The 16758-nt window shown below is 33.0% G+C and overlaps 1 protein-coding gene across 1 annotated transcript; it reads left to right on the forward strand.

The window, feature by feature from the left end:
* The first annotated feature begins 9760 nt into the window (after positions 1-9760).
* Positions 9761-12767, forward strand: LOC118029392 (receptor-like protein kinase FERONIA). Its single transcript, XM_035033269.2, has one exon. It carries the CDS (start codon positions 9875-9877, stop codon positions 12572-12574), a length of 2700 nt encoding a protein of 899 aa, XP_034889160.1. The 5' UTR covers positions 9761-9874; the 3' UTR covers positions 12575-12767.
* The last annotated feature ends 3991 nt before the right edge of the window (positions 12768-16758 follow it).

Genomic DNA, 16758 nt, shown 5'->3' on the forward strand with positions numbered 1-16758 from the left:
TGAAAAGGAAATGCATTTTATAAGATGTTGAACACATTCTAGAATTTATTGTCATACTTTTTATTTCTTAAAAACTTTGTGAATCTTTTGGCAATAATGACTATATCATCATCATATCCATTTATATCCTCATGATGATTAATTGATTTTTATAAGTGTTTTGAGTGTTTTGGCCTCCTCTATGGCTGTGACTTTGGGTTCCCAAGCCCTAGGCAAAGACCTTAGAATTTTACCAATTATTTTCTTATTTTTGATCCTTTTTTCTAGGCTAATTAGTTCATTAACGAAGATAATGAATCTAATGTGCATTTCATAAATGTTTTCATTGGGTTTCATTTTGAAAAATTATATTCTCTAGGAAAGTTTATTAATCTAGAATTTTTAACTTGAGTTGTTCATTACTTCTAGTAACTTCCCGATTTTATAAATAGTTTTTTAACTCCTAACCTTATTGAACTCCAAGTGGGTAACTGCATAAAAGAAAACATTCATGATTTTAGCATTATAAATATGCCCTTTTATTTTGTTTATCATCCCATTTATCTATGGGACAAACTTTTTTTTTGTCTAATTTTATTTTAATGGGCTTAACCCTCAACAATATCCCATAACTCAATAGATTCAAGAAAGGTTTTCAAGAAGCTCCTTTACCTTGTAACATTATTATTATTATTATTAATCAATTTTATTATCACTCTAATATATAATCAAAATATCAACCTAATAACAAATTTACCTCAAAAGATAAATTATTCGGGAATATACAGGACAAAATATAAAAAAAACTATATATATATATATATATATATTGGATTTGGGTTTCACATGTAGAAAAAGAGGTTTCATCACTAATTTGAATGGTTAAAGAATTATTTTTTTTAACGCATGAGATGGGAGAAGGTTTTTATCCTTACAAATTATGCATTAAATATATATTTTTTATATAATTGAAACATAAAAGAAAATAAATTTAGTTAAGCAGGAGAACATTGTCGGTTAAAATCTTAGCCCTTCATTTAACTGGAAGGGCTAAAATTAAACTAACATCATATATCAGGTTAACACTAACTTGAATGAAGCTCCCGTCATATAAACAACTATCGACAATTAATTATATTTAACAAAAAAGAATATTAAAGGGAAATAAAATATAAATATTTGTTTTATATTGAAGAATGCACAATGATATTCTAAACTCAAGGATAAATTTTAAATTATGTTATATGAAACATAAAAGACAAATAAACACTGCTTTATTAGGATTTTGAGTACCTCCGGTTGTGCCGGCAGCGCGAGAGCCATCACCCAGAATCCTGTTAATTTCAGAATCCATCATGAACTCCAAATCTAAGTTGGAATCAGCTATGGAGTACAAGGGGACGTCACCGTCCATTTCCGGCAGTGAAATACTAGCACCACAACATTTTGAGTTGAGCAGCATCATCGTCAATAACAACGACGATAATGTTAGAGCTGACAAGGAAAGACTCTTCATGGTATCTCTCTTATGTTTCGCTAGCTCTTTCAATGCTAATCTATGATCAAAGCGAGCAGCTAACTCTGTATATATGGGATAGGGTGGCAGTGATCGGCGGTGTTGAAGCTGATAAGATGATCGAGGAATGTGGCAACGCTGGATTGGTTAGCTCATATATAAAAAATGACATCACGAGAGATCCCTTTCATGCTCTAATTGAGTGGACCAACAGCACTATACAATTAATTTCTCTTGACAAAACGAAAGGCACTGTACTGTGTTCTAAAACGAAAGGTTCTAAACAATGTTCTAGATCAGCTATTAATATACGTCGCTACGTACGGGTTAAATATTTTTATTTTTTATGATGAATGTCGATAAAGAGAGGAGTGAATCCGGAGATCAAAATGTCAATTTTTTTTTATATTGCTTTTTTCTATTGGTATTTTTTATGTGTCTTTTTTTTAAATATTTTTTACATTTAAGTTTTAATTAATATCCCTCATTTGTGGTTTTTTTTTGTTCATTTTATTTTTTTGGGTAGAGATTATTTTTTATAGTGTTGTTCGTATTTAATTTTTGAAAAACTCATTCTAATTAACCAACAATTTTTTCTTTTATCTTTTTGTATACAATAATTTTATTTTAAAAATAAAAAATATTTATTTTCAGATAACATAATATTTATAACCTTGTATAATATTTTTTTTCAACTTTTATTTTAATATGAGTGTTTATTTTTAATATTATTTGATTGAATAAAAATATTACTTTTTAATAAACAAATTCAAAAAACTCAACCCGGTAAATATTCTGTTTATTAACACATCTGAATCTTCTAATTTTATTTTTAGTTATAATCAAAACTTTTTTTTTTTACGATCATTAATAAATTTAGCAAACACAATCATATAAATATCTCGTCTTATAAAATTAAATATTTTAATCTATATCTTTTTTTTCAATTTTATTTTTAGTTATTGTTTATATTTTTTTTTCCCACTTAATAATACATATAATTCTACTTAATCTAAATATCAATTGTTTTTGATGTTCGGATCACGACGACACAATATAGAGGACCTTTCAAAGGTCTTCCATGGCCAATGGGTCCCTTGGCGGGCAATCCCTTGCAATGTGCTAGCTTACCATCGCAAATAAAACAGCCCGAACTTGATTTTGAAACCTTTTCCTTGCCCTTGGCTTCTAACTTCCCATTACCATCAGCCTGTTTTGGTTCTCCCCCACCAAGCCCTTTCTTCGTCCTTTTCATTTCATACCTATCCATCGGTGGGTACGAAACAGAAGATGCTCCAGCAGTCTCTTAGCTAGCGCCTGCTCTTAAATCTGCCAACCCATTGGCAGCAACAATAGTTGAAGACAAATCTAAAACTTTCTGCCAATGCAACTCTAATTGTGCCCACGGCTAAAGTCCTGATAGAAAATTGAACGTTCTGTCCTCCTCTAACATATTATCAATATCCAGAATTAAAGAACTAAACTTCTTTATGTAATCCCTTATCGACCTATATTGCCACAACTTTTTCAAGTCTTCCCTCGCAATCCAAGATGTGTTGTCGGGTAGAAATTGCTCTCTCAACTTGCATTTCAGAGTCTCCCACGTCTTCACTTTTGGCCTACCATCATTTAAGTCTTTCTTGGATCTTCTTTGCCACCATAATTTTGCATCTCCCGTGAGATACATCACTGCGATGTTCACTTGCTCATCCACCTCGACCTTTACCGCACTGAAATAGTGTTCCATATCCCACAAGAAGTTCTCTAGTTCCTTGAAACTTCTAGCACCCTCAAATGCTTTTAGTTCTGGAATCTTGGGCTTAGACATACCTATCCCAACAGAAGTGTTTGCCACAACCTTTTTCAAGATTACAATTGCTTCCTCCGCAGCTTCCAACCTTTCACTTGTTTCTACCGCAAGACTAATGTACAAGTTTTCTGCCCGTTCAACACTTTCAATGGCTTCCCTCAACCTATCATTAATATAGCGTTGTTCTTCATCTTCTGGAATTTTCCCTATCAACTCTTCAAGTCGAGCTAGTCTTTCTCGAATTCCCTCCATACCGACTGGCATAAAGCTTCAAGCCAACAATTTCACAAACTATTCCAATGATAGCTTCAACAAATTCATCCTTCGATCAGCCCACAGAACGATCTTGTTGTTCTGCTAAGAATGCGACCACGCTCTGATACCAATTGTTATGGGGTAAATTTTCACTTCATGAATAAACCCGTGTGGCAGCCTAGTCCCTCACTAGACTCAGCCTTCCCTCACTAATTTCACTCGTGTTTGCCTAGTAACTAAGTGTTTTCCTCACCCGATAGGTTTCCCTACTTTTCCAAGTTAAAATACAAGCGGAATACACAATTAGAATAAGATAATCAAAGTGCACAACAAGCTTTATAGGAACTCTTTCCCAACCTTTATTAATCTCGTAAACAAAGGAAACTATACACAATTCCATATGAGTGCTATGCACAAAGATTGCATGCTACACCAAGCTAATATCTTTATCTCGTGCTCTACATCCCTCACAACCAATAGTTGCAGCAACTATTTATAAACAAGCATTTACAAGGCACAAATTCCATTCCTACATTTTCAAAAGTAGTGGGACATTATCTCACCCATGAACATAGTGGCCCCATTATCTACCAAGTAGGGGGTAGTTTTTTCCCATGATCTCCCATGGTCTTAGTGGGTTGAGAGCACTTCCAGCCAAACCCCCATGTTCTCCAGCACATCTTCCATGATCCCATAATCTTGGATGCTCATAACTGCCACTAAACCATGTTCTGCATGCCCACCTGGCAGCCTCAACTGCTAGTTTGTGCTACGTCAACTGTTGGTATCTCGTATGTCTTGGACAGTCCTTTGTCCAAGATCGTGCCAAGTCAAACCCATTACTTGCACAAGCTATTTCGCGCTGCCGAATTCACATCTGTGTGCAGGCTGCCAATTCCTGTGTTGCCGAATTCTCATATGCGTGTAGGCTGCTAATGTCTGTGCTGCCAAGAGATGAATATCTAAATATCAACTGTTTTTAATGCCCGGATCATGACTTCACAATATAGAGGACCTTTCAAAGGTTTTCCATGGCCAATGGGTCCACTCAGTTTGCTGCCTCATAAAGAGCATTGAATATTTACATGAAACTTTGCCAGCGACTTGTATATGCTGGAGTGGGCATCCTATTTTAAAAATTGACTCTTTATATTTTTTTTGTTCAATCCAGTATAATTCTTGATTTCCCTTTCACTGCCTGTTTATACTTCATAAGATGTGAAAAAAAAGGATAATTAATCAACTCAAAGCATGGTTTGAATCACTCAAAAGTTCCTGTTGATCATGAGTAAAAGGTTTCTAATCTTTAATTAACACTTTAGGCCAGCGCCACAACCGTTATGGTATTAATCAGCTTGAACGAACCATTCCGGGTTGAAGGAAAATGTCGGGTGATTATTTGCATACATGTTTTGTCAAATTTTATGAATGTTAGAAGCATTAAATACACCTGTAAAGTAGATAACTTGAGCAGCTTTTCTGTGTAAAAAAGAATAAGATAATGAACAGTGCACCAGCTGATTCATTTTTTGCCAAAGTTTAATGGAGTCCTCCATCTTTGAATTTAGTTTAATTGCACCCCTAATTGACCATAAATTTCTAAATTAGTACAATTTAACTCCTGCCAAACTTCAATTTGAACCTCATTTTTAACCGCTTTTGCACTTTGATCCTTGATCTTAGATTTATGCAATTTGACCCTCAATTAACCATGAAATTTTTAATTTTCTTCATTTTCACCCTCGGTTTTTGTCAATTAAGCCCCTATAGTTCCATGTCTTTTGTAAAATGATCATTGGCTGCAAAATATTTTAATTTGACCCCTAATTGACCTTAAAATTTTATTTTTCTTGCAATTTTGCCCCTGATTTCAAGCAATTAACTTGGTAAAAATTAAATTTGGTCTCTTAAATTTTAATATTCTCAATTAAGCCCAGATTGGGCTCCTAAACTCAATTTTTCATCAATTAGACATTAATGTCTTTAAAACCATTAGGAATCCATTGATTCAAACCATTTAGGTATAATCTTTATCACTACCTTTCACTTCAAGTGTCATTTTGAATAATGATGATGTCCATTGTTGTGTATAAACCTAAGATATTAATCTGGCATTACCATATGTAAGTAAGTTTAAAGTAGTCATTTTTAGTAATCTTGAGTCTGATGTAGTGTGGGGGTTTAAGCTTGAATTTGATTTGTCGAGACTTTAGGGTCACTTGTTTGGTTTATTATAGTTGTTTAATGCCATTCATGTCTTAAAAAAAAATGTTTGAGGTTGTGATAAGATGTTATGAGTAGTGTCATAATCTATTTTTGAATTATTCTCTAAAATTTATTTTTTTTCAAAAAAAAAAATGGCGATGTGGGGAAAGAAGGTCGGGGAGGATGCCAAAATAATACAAAAAATCAAGCTGTAATTTTGAAGAAACTTTGAGTCTTGATTGTAACTCATTATGCCTTAAAATAAAGAAATAATGCAAATTCAAGGTCAAATTAAATTATTATTGCATGGATTTGCATAAAACTAAAGTCCAAGAACATAATTAAATTTTTAATAGGCCAATTTGATTTAATCATGAGCCAAATTAAGTTTAATTATGTTTAAGAATTAATTTGGGTCCAACTAAAAGATTTGATTAAGTGCAAGGACTTAATTATACTTTAAATGAGTCAAATTAATTTTATTAGGGGCCTAATTGATGAAAAATTAAGTTTGAAAAATTAAGTTTGATATTCTAAACTACGGATAAATTTTAAATTATGTTATATGAAACATAAAAGACAAAACAAAACACAACACATGGTGGGGTCTTGACAACACCACACCCCCATTCAAAGAGATAATGGCGGAAAAAGGAAGGGGAAAAGATGATGGAACACAGAGACAGTGATGCAGCAAAACTCAAAACGTAGAGATAATGATGGAAAAGGGAGGAAAAGAAAAGCATTATGGAACACAAAAAACAAGGAGAGAGGGCGATTGAGGGTCTCAAGAAAGAAGGGCTCGAATGATCACAAAAGTAAACGACGCATAACTGCTGCGCACCAACTCTGCTGCATAAGAGACCGAATAATATTCATGATAATTGCATACCATGGATGACAGCTTACAGTAAGTTGGTATTAGTGATCGAGCAATGGAAATTGTTTTAAATTAGAGAAACATATTTTTTAAGCTTCAGGGGTGGCCAAAGCCCCCTCTGTCTCCCTATCCTCTGCAAGGGTTTGTGGGTGATTATCTCTTCTCGATGACAACACTTTTCTTTATATCTATATATTGAATTCTCAACCACAAGTAACGTAATTTAAAGTTTAAATCAAAGTATAATCTACCATGAGTATGATATGATTAAATGCGACACCCACTCTATTCCAATAGATAATAATGACAGTAGTAGAAAGGGAATTAACAAGCTCCCTAAAAATTTAAGAATTAGGACCCTTACCGGAGTTGTATCCATTACCTGGGCCGCCACCAAATACTGGTTTCTCTGGATCGAAAGCACCATCTACAACAGGGCGAGAGCCAGCATTAAGAATCCTGTTAATTTCAGAATCCATCATGAACTCCAAATCGATATTGGAATCAGCTATGGTGTACGAGGGGACGTCACCCTCCATTTCCTAGGTAAATATTTCATTTATTAACATACCTGAATTTTCTAATTTTATTTTTAGTTATCATCAATATTTTTTTTTTCAATTATTTAATTCACATAATTGTTGATTTATTTGATTACATGAATGCATAAACTTTTTAATTTAAACTTTAAATTTTTTTATGTAAAAAATGCATCAAAAAAGCATGCATGTACAACGTTTTTGCAAGAAAGAAAAATATATAGCCCACAAATGACACATCATTTTATTTGTTTTTTTCATAAACAATTTGTAAAAATAAAAAAGTCAGTGCACATGGGCACTAACAAAATGGGCCAAGCATGCTGACCTAGCTTGCTAGGTCCAGCAATGCTTGACCTTTGTTTTTGTTTTTATTTTTTGAGTTTTTATTTTTAAAAAATTAATTCTTTTTTTTTTTATTTATATTTAGATCAATATCTTTTTTTATATGTTGTTTAAAGAGCCTCTTTGAAATGAAAATTATTTTTTAATTATTGTTTTAATTTTTTAGGAGGTTCTTCTAATTTATCTATAATTTTTTTGAATTTTTTATATAAATGAATTTTATTTTTTAAAATAAAAAAATTTATTTTAAAATAATATTTCTAATATGTGCAGCTTGCATATTAGTTTTTTTTTCTTTTATTTTATTCAATCAATTTAATATGTGTATATTTATTTCTATTATCGTTTAATTGAATAAAAAACTTATTTTAATCAATAAATTTAGCAAACACAATCATATAAATATCTCTTCTTATAAAATTAAATATCTTAATATACTTCTCTCTCTTGAATTTTTCAGTTTTATTTTTAGTTATCGTTTATAGTTTTTTTTTCACTTAATAACACACATAATTCTCAATTTATTTAATTTTATATATGTATAAATTTTTTGATTTTCACTTAGAATTTTTTAAATACAAAAAGTTGAAAAAAAATCTATATATAAAATGTTTTGTTAAAAGAAAATATCTAACTCACGGCAAAAGAAAATATCTAAATATCAACTGTTTTTGTTGCCCAGATCATGAATACACAGTACAGAGGACCTTTCAAAGCTCTTTCATGGCCAATTGGTCCACTCTGTTTGATGCCTCATAATGTGCATTTATATTTTTTTTTGTTCAACCAATCATATTTTTGCATAATGAACTTTCCCTCAACGGCAATCTATCTACTTGTTTGATAATGAAGTACGACAGCATGAACTCCAGAAAGTCTCCACCATAAGTTTTGAGGATTCACCGCACCACCAGGGCGTCAGTAGCACAATCAACATTGATCTGAACCGATTTTTCTTTTTATTTGGCCACTCAACGGCGACATCCCTATTCCCTATTATTTCTTCTTCCCTTTTCATATTTTTCGAATCAACTTCCCTATTCTCTCAAGCTGAAAATATTTGAATGTCCTAAATAATTTCAAAGATCAAATTAAAAAAAAATAACTAAATCAAATTACAAAAAAACCCGAACCGAAACCAGTTCAAACTGACCGATTTCGGTTAAGTTCGGTTATTTTAGAACAAAAACCAAAACTCAATCGATTTGTTTCGGTTCGGTTTGGGGTTCAGGTTTGGTTTGGTTATTTTATATTAAAAATAAAAAACTATTTTTTTTTTTGGTAATTTCTAATGGGTGTGGTTTTGGTTTGGCTTGATTTTTTTTTCTGTTTGGCTCAGTTATTATTTTCGGTTTGGTTTGATTTTTTTTTTTTCAGGCTTATAAAACTAAAACTGAATTGAACATATTAGTTTTTTAACTATTCTAAATGGCTTAATTGATTTTCTTTTTCACGGTTCGGTTGTTTTAATTATTATTTTTTTATTTTCTTAATTTAATTAATTTTCAATTTTTTTACTCAACCCTAAAAAAAAAAGATTTGTCAAAATATATTTCACAATATTGATAAATTGTGGTAACCAATGATCAATCATATTTTATCATGTTAGGTGTTTTACTAGTCTTGAACGGTGTTTTTATTATTAAATATACCTTGTTAAAAACTTATCACTAATTTTTTTTTCAAATATTTAGTTGTCAATTTTGTTTTGTTTTATTATTAATTTATTTTAGTTTTAGTTCTATTATATATTGGATTATATTTAGATTATTTGGATTAGTTTTTTAATTAATATAAATTTTAAAGTTAATGATTATGTAAATCTTTAATAATCCTAAAATGTTTATACACCATATTATTTTAATCATGAAATTATCCAAGATTGCTTTTAATATAAAGGAATACCAAATTGCTTCAATATAAGCAACATCTTTAAAGATTATATATTCCTAAAAAAAAATAAAGAAAAACATATATCAAAAAAGAAATTGATGGATTTTTTATTCAATCTAATCAAATGGAAAAATCTAAAGACACGGAAAATCTCTAAAGTTGATAGAATACAGCCAACAACTTGGAATTCCTTCATGCCCCACTCGTACTATCAAAGACCTTTCAAAGGTCTTTCATATGTTGTCCCTTTGCCAAATGCTACATTGATACTACTCCATGAGACTTTTATAATTACTAATACTTGAAAACGATTTTACATAAGAAATAATAATAAAAAAGAATAAAAATTAGAATCAGTCAACTATAGCATGACTTAAACTCCTCTCAGCATATAATTAAAAGGAGCTTCTCCTCTTGATTTCTTCATCTCTCCTCCTCTGGCCAAAAACAAAATGAGTAGCAGCAGCAGCAGCAGCAGCAAATCTCTCTCTCTCACAAACTTATCTCTCTTCACTCCTCTGCACCTCTCCTTCCTGTTCCTCCATCTCACCATCCTTGTAACCGGGGATCCACCACCACCTTACGTCCCCCTCGATAGCATAGCGCTCGATTGTGGTTCATCCGACGATAGTATTGGAATCGATAGAAACTGGACTGCAGACATCAACTCAAAAGTGGCCATTCTAGATCAAGGCAGCCCCTCAACAAATCTCAAAGCAAATGGAGCCTCCCCTAGCTCTGTACCTTATTATACTGCTCGCGTCTCTCTCTCCAAATTCACCTACACGTTTCGTGTCAATACAACGGGACCTAAGTTTGTTCGCCTCTATTTCAATCCAGCTTCCTACACTGGTCTCAACAGGTCTAAAGCATCTTTTTCTGTCAAATCCGGTCGCTATACCTTTCTTAGCAACTTCAGTGGCTTCCATTACACTGACCCTCGTGGTGAACGAGGTTACGCCAGAGAATTCATCTTAAGTGTTGTAGATGAGCAGAAAAATCTGAGCATAACGTTCACGCCAAGCCCTCATGTAGCTTATGCATATGCTTTTATCAACGGGATTGAAATCGTATCCATGCCCACCAATCTTTATTACACTGCAGGAGATGACCCAGGGATGTATGGTTTTGAGCAGCAGGCCTATCTTCCCCTTCAAAATGACACTGCTTTAGAGATCATGTACCGAGTAAATGTGGGTGGGGCAGAGATCACACCGCCCGAGGACACTGGCATGTATCGAAGTTGGTTAAGCGATGTCGATTACTTGACGGATGCTCGACCAGGCGCTTTTAATTTTAATTACACTATTCAACTTCGGTATAATAACCACACTCGCTATGCTGCACCTGACGTCCTCTATCGAACTGCTAAGACCATGGGGCCCGATTCTACTGTAAATAAGAAATACAATATGACTTGGGAGTTTCCGGTCCACTCCACGTTCAACTATCTTGTTAGGCTTCATTTCTGTCAGTTTATACCGATTATATTGCAAAAAGGCGACCTAGTCTTTAAAATATATATCGCTAATCAAACGGCAGAGCGTTACGCAGATATAATCTCTTGGGCTGCTGGATATGGGGTTCCCATATACAAAGATTACGTCGTGATGATGGATGCCGGAGGAAACGAAGGGATACAGAATTTATCAATTGCATTGCACCCTATTCCGTCTACTCAAACCGTGAATGCAATGTTGAATGGAGCTGAAATCTTCAAATTGAGCAATTCAGACAATCTTGCCGGACCAAATCCTGACGCGTATCCGGACAGCCCTATTAGTAATACTCCTAGCGCGACCTCAACAAAGCCAAAGAATAGTCGAAGAACAGTCGCCATTATTGGTGCTGCTGTTGCGGGCATTGCTGTCTTCTCAGTTCTATTTCTCTTGATTTTCCGTAGAAGAGTCCAAAAATTCAAGGACCTGGTTTCTGGTGATGCAGCTTCAAACTTAAGCCCTCTTGTTTCCTCTTCAAGAAAGTCAACAAAGACCCATAGGCCATCTCTACCTTCTGATCTATGCTACCGTTTCTCGCTAGTTGAGATCATAGCAGCTACAAACAACTTCGACGATTCATTCATTATTGGTGTTGGTGGCTTCGGTAACGTGTACAAAGGATTATTTGATGGTGGAGTCAATCGTGCTGCGATCAAGCGATTGAATCCAAGTTCACGGCAGGGTGCAACCGAGTTCAGGACAGAGATTGAGATGCTCTCCCAGCTTAGATTCCGCCATTTGGTTTCTCTAATTGGTTACTGTAATGAGAATAATGAGATGATCCTGGTGTATGATTATATGGCTCGGGGGACGCTTCGTGATCATCTCTACAGAACTGATAATCCTCCACTTTCATGGACTCAGCGCCTAGAGATTTGCATCGGTGCTGCCCGTGGGTTGGATTACCTTCACACAGGTGCCAAGCACACTGTCATTCATCGTGATGTGAAGACAACAAATATCCTGCTGGATGAGAAATGGGTGGCCAAAGTTTCGGATTTCGGATTGTCCAAAACAGGCCCTACGAGCACATCGAAGGGCCACGTGAGCACCGTTGTGAAAGGTAGCATAGGGTACTTGGATCCCGAATATTGTCAACGCCAGCAATTGACAGAAAAATCTGATGTCTACTCATTTGGGGTTGTGTTGTTCGAGGTATTGTGTGCTAGACCAGCAATAAACCGATCAGCAGTGCCAGCAAGTCTAGCAGAGTTGGCTAGACAAAGCCACAGCAACGGAACGATTAATGAAATCATTGATCCGTATCTGGATGGAAAGATCTCACCAGATTGTCTGAAAAACTTTGTTGATGTTGCAGTGAGATGCTTGCTCGAGAATGGAATCGAAAGGCCATCGATGACGGATGTGGTTTGGGGCCTTGAGTTTGCATTACAACTGCAAGAGAGTGCAGAAGAGTATGTCAAAGTGGCTCAAACTGAGAAAGAAGATAACATGGAGACTCCTCTGAAAGGCTCCTCAATCGATGACAGCAGTGATTTGTTTAGCACTGGCAGTGAACTAGTTGTGAATTCCCGCATTTTGGAAATGGCAACAACAAGCAGCAGCGACGGACAGAGTTTTCTAAGCAACGAGTCGGAGAAAATGATGTCTGGTGCTGTGTTCTCCGAGATCATGAACCCAAAGGGGCGATGAGAAGCAAGCTAGTTAGCATGTTAAGTTAGTATAGGCCTCAAGACAAAGGTTTCTAGCTGAAATACCTATCGATGCATATATATGCATTACTTGTTTGAATAATTTTGGTAGTGATAATCAGTGTGTCTGATAGAATGATTTTATTGCAGCACTCTGCATATTCAGCATTAATTGGAACTAATTTTTCATGTTATTTGGCCACTCAGCCGCAACATCACCACTCTTTCAAGCTCACAATATGAACAATTGCATGCTTGATAATTAAGAAGTTAGGGGTGCTCAAGCTATCTGATTCAAAATTCGGCTCACTTTCATCGTTAATTGTAAATACATGAGAAAAGAAAATACAAAATGCATTCATAAATTAATTTATGATAAAATTATTATTTATACACAAATAATTGATTAAATTTACAATGATCAAATTAATTCAGAGACTAGATTCCATAATATTAATAATGTCTTTGTTTTTACATTTTTTTTTTAAATAATTGTTTAAGAGTTGATTAATTATCTGTAATGAAAATCAAACTCAAGTCGTACGTGTAAATTTAAGAAAATCAATAAAGAAAGGTCCACATGTTAAGGACGAAAAATCTGACGTTTGATTTCCTGCAGAACGTTACCAATATATTTCCATAATTTTTTTTTTAAAAAATTCAATTCCAAGGAAATATGCAGAAGTCTGATTCTGATGTCTTAAAAGTTAATTTTCTTGGAAAGTGCGGATTTTTTTTTAATGTTGAATTATTGATTGCATAACGCCAACGACTTGGAAGTCTTTGATGCCTTTCAAAGGTCACTGCTACACAGCACAGACGAGACGACCTGTCAAAGGTCTTCTTCCATTTCCAATTGGTCCCCTCTATTTGTTGCCTCATAACGTGCATTAGACATTTCAAAGGCTTGGAAGTTTGCCAACAACATGTATTTGCCTTTAATATTCCTGTTTCCACACCGGAGTGGGCATCCTATTTTAAAAATTGACCTTTTATTTTTTTGTTCAATTCTGCATAATTCTTAATTTCCCTTTCACTGGCTGTTTATACTTAATATGAAATAAAAAAATAATAATAATTAGCCAACTCGAAGCATGGTTGACGCTGGCAAGAACTATAAGAATAAATTTAAGCTTGGAAAAAGAATCTATGAAGTATAAATTTATAATTTATTTATCAGAAAATAAAACTAATAAAGTCTGTTTTTTTAGATGTTTTACAAGAACTTATATTTACTATATCTACTAGAAAAAAAAACTAGAAATCCAAAAGCAACAAAGAAAATTAAAATTAAAAAACAAATTAAATAATAAATTCAAAAAAAACCTAGGAAAAAAATAAACAAAATTGCCAAACAGAAGCATCCAAGCTTGATTTCTAATTCCCGGGAAATCCAACAGTTTGATAAGAGAGATGCAGTTTTAATGTTTTAGCTAATTTAACACAACAAGACCTCCTCTTAAATCTAGACGTGTCTCACTGGTTTATAAAAGCATATATTAACCATCCACATAATATATCTACATTCAAAATTCTATCTAGTTATATAACATTTTAATTTAATTTATATATTATATTTAGTCGAATGCTCATAATTTTTAGTTATTACACATTCCACTACATCAATCATTTGAATTACTCTCTTCATGTTAAAAGTATTTTGATTAATCTCCTCTCCTCTCTATATCTCTCTTTTACCACTTCTAGCAACAAAAAAAAGAGTTTGTGCTGTTAAAAAAAAAGGATTTCTCATATCTTCCAAGATTTTTAGCTTTTTTTTTTTTTTAGAGTGGATGAATGATATCAAAATTTATGTAATATTTATATAACTAAAATAAATAATATTTAAATTAAATCTAATAACCTTTGTACTTTTATTAATCATGAATATGTGTGTGTGTATAATAATATATATATATATATATATATATGACAAATAAAAGAACTAGTAACAATTTTCTCTTTTATTTTACTAATATGGTGAACCCACACTACATCACAATGAAAAAAACATTCAGGCGATGATAATCTAAGTCAAGTTAGGTTAACTTGACTAACCCATGATCTAGGATAAAAGTTTAGGACAATGCTAATAGAAAAGAAAGCGAAAATAAATAATAAAACTTGAAAAAATAAAACTCAAAAATAGAAACGTCGGAAGAAAAAACACGAGTCAACCTGAGTTCACCTAAATACCCACTAACCTTGATATAATATCAAAATAAAAAATAATTTAAAAAAAAAAACTTAAAAAAGGACCGAAGTTATATCAATAATAAAATGACAAGAAACCAATATAAGTCCACTCGAGTTAACTTAACAAACTCGTGACTTGGGTCACCACATATAAAGAAAAGTGAAAAAATCACTAAGATCATAGCAACAATCTAATGTCAAAGAATTAAATTAAATCATTAAAAAAAATAATTAAATCAGCCGAGGTTCACTTGACTAACTAGCAACCCGCAAAATGTGATCGGATAAAAAAAATTAAAGACCCAAGTAAAACTAAAAGGAATATAAAAAAACCGAAGTCAACTCGGGTTAACTTGACAAACCTGCGACCCAAGATAACCCTATAGAAAGAAAATAAAAATAAAAATCATAAAGCTCAAGGTCTAATAATATAATTTCAATGATGAAAAAGAATAAAAAAAACCATAAAAAAGTCTAAGAACTATTAATATGAGATAGAGAGAAACCCACATAAAGGAATGTGGGAAAATATCACGAAGCTCAAGATTAATAACTTAATGTCAAAGGATAGCATAAAATAAATAAATAAGAAAAAAACTCGAAATAAACCTGGGTTCCACCCATCAAACCTATGACCTAGGATAAGATACTGAGATTAACTCCATAAAAAAAAAAAAATGGAAACAACTGTTGTTACTCAATTTTGAACCCTAGGTGCTTGAGACGACATTGTTAGTTTCCTGAATCAGATCAAAGAAATCTTTTTGACTAACCAGCGTTTGCTGTTAGATTCTGTTCTCTAAAATAATTTTATCTCACTTTCAATCCTTCATCAAAGTTGTAGTCTTGGACGCGTAGATGAATTTATGACTTTTAAATCGCTTGATTTTTCGATATTCAGAAGCTCAAGAATATTCTTGTTTGAAAATCTAGCATGAATGCATAGAATCCTGCTTGCGAGAAGGTTTCCAACCAAGTTTGGTTGCAATTTATGTTATTCAAACAATTTTATATCTCACTTCTAATCCTTCATCAAAATTTGTTAGTTTTGAACGTGTAGATGAATTTTGGTATTTTGAAATGCCTAATTTCGATACCAGAAGCTCAAAATATTCCTGTTTAAATATCTAGCATGAAAGTAGAGAATCCTACCGTGAGAAGGATCTTGACCTGAGTTTGCCGGTTTGATCGAGGGACCCGATTTAATGTTTCAAGAATTTATCAGATTTTTAATTAAAGACCAATTTTAAACTTTGGAAAGTATAATTGGTTTCATTGAAGGGATTTGAAAAAAAATCAAGAACTCGCATCAGAAAATATTATAATAATATTTTGGCTAAAATCAAGAAAAAGTAATATATCAAGGAGATAATTTATTGAATTATATATAATTATTATAATATAAATACAATAGATATATGATTTGATTTGTGCTAGTTATAAAAAAATAATCATTGGAAAAATAAAATAAATATTTTTACGGAAATATACTCAGAAGCCTGATTATGATGTCTTAAAAGTTTGATTTTCTTGGAAAAGTGCGGATTTTTTTAATGTTTGAATTATTGATTGCATAACGCCCAACGACTTGGAAGTCTTTGATGCCTTTTCAAAAGGTCACTGCTACACAGCACAGACGAGACGACCTGTCAAAGGTCTTCTTTTCCATTTCCAATTGGTCCACTCTATTTGTCGCCCTAATGTTTTACATGAAACTGGGCCCAGAGGCTTTGGAACTTTGCCACCAACATGTATTTGCCTTTTCATATTCATTCTTCCATGCCGGAGTTGGCATCCTATTTTAAAAATTGACCTTTTATTTTTTTTGTTCAATTCTGCATAATTTCTTAATTTCCCCTTTCACTACCTACTTATTCTTAATATGAAATAAAAAATAATAATTAGCCAACTCAAAGCAATCGTTCATGCAGGAGAGAGAACTAAAAGGATAGTAACAATATTATAGGAAACACAGAAAAATTTTAATGA

This window comes from Populus alba, chromosome 17 (genome assembly GCF_005239225.2).
Source record: "Populus alba chromosome 17, ASM523922v2, whole genome shotgun sequence".
NCBI lineage: Eukaryota > Viridiplantae > Streptophyta > Magnoliopsida > Malpighiales > Salicaceae > Populus > Populus alba.

What these genes read in the sequence shown, in the direction of transcription:
- LOC118029392 (XM_035033269.2), top strand. Translation starts at nt 9,875, where the DNA reads ATGAGTAGCAGCAGCAGCAGCAGCAGCAAATCTCTCTCTCTCACAAAC.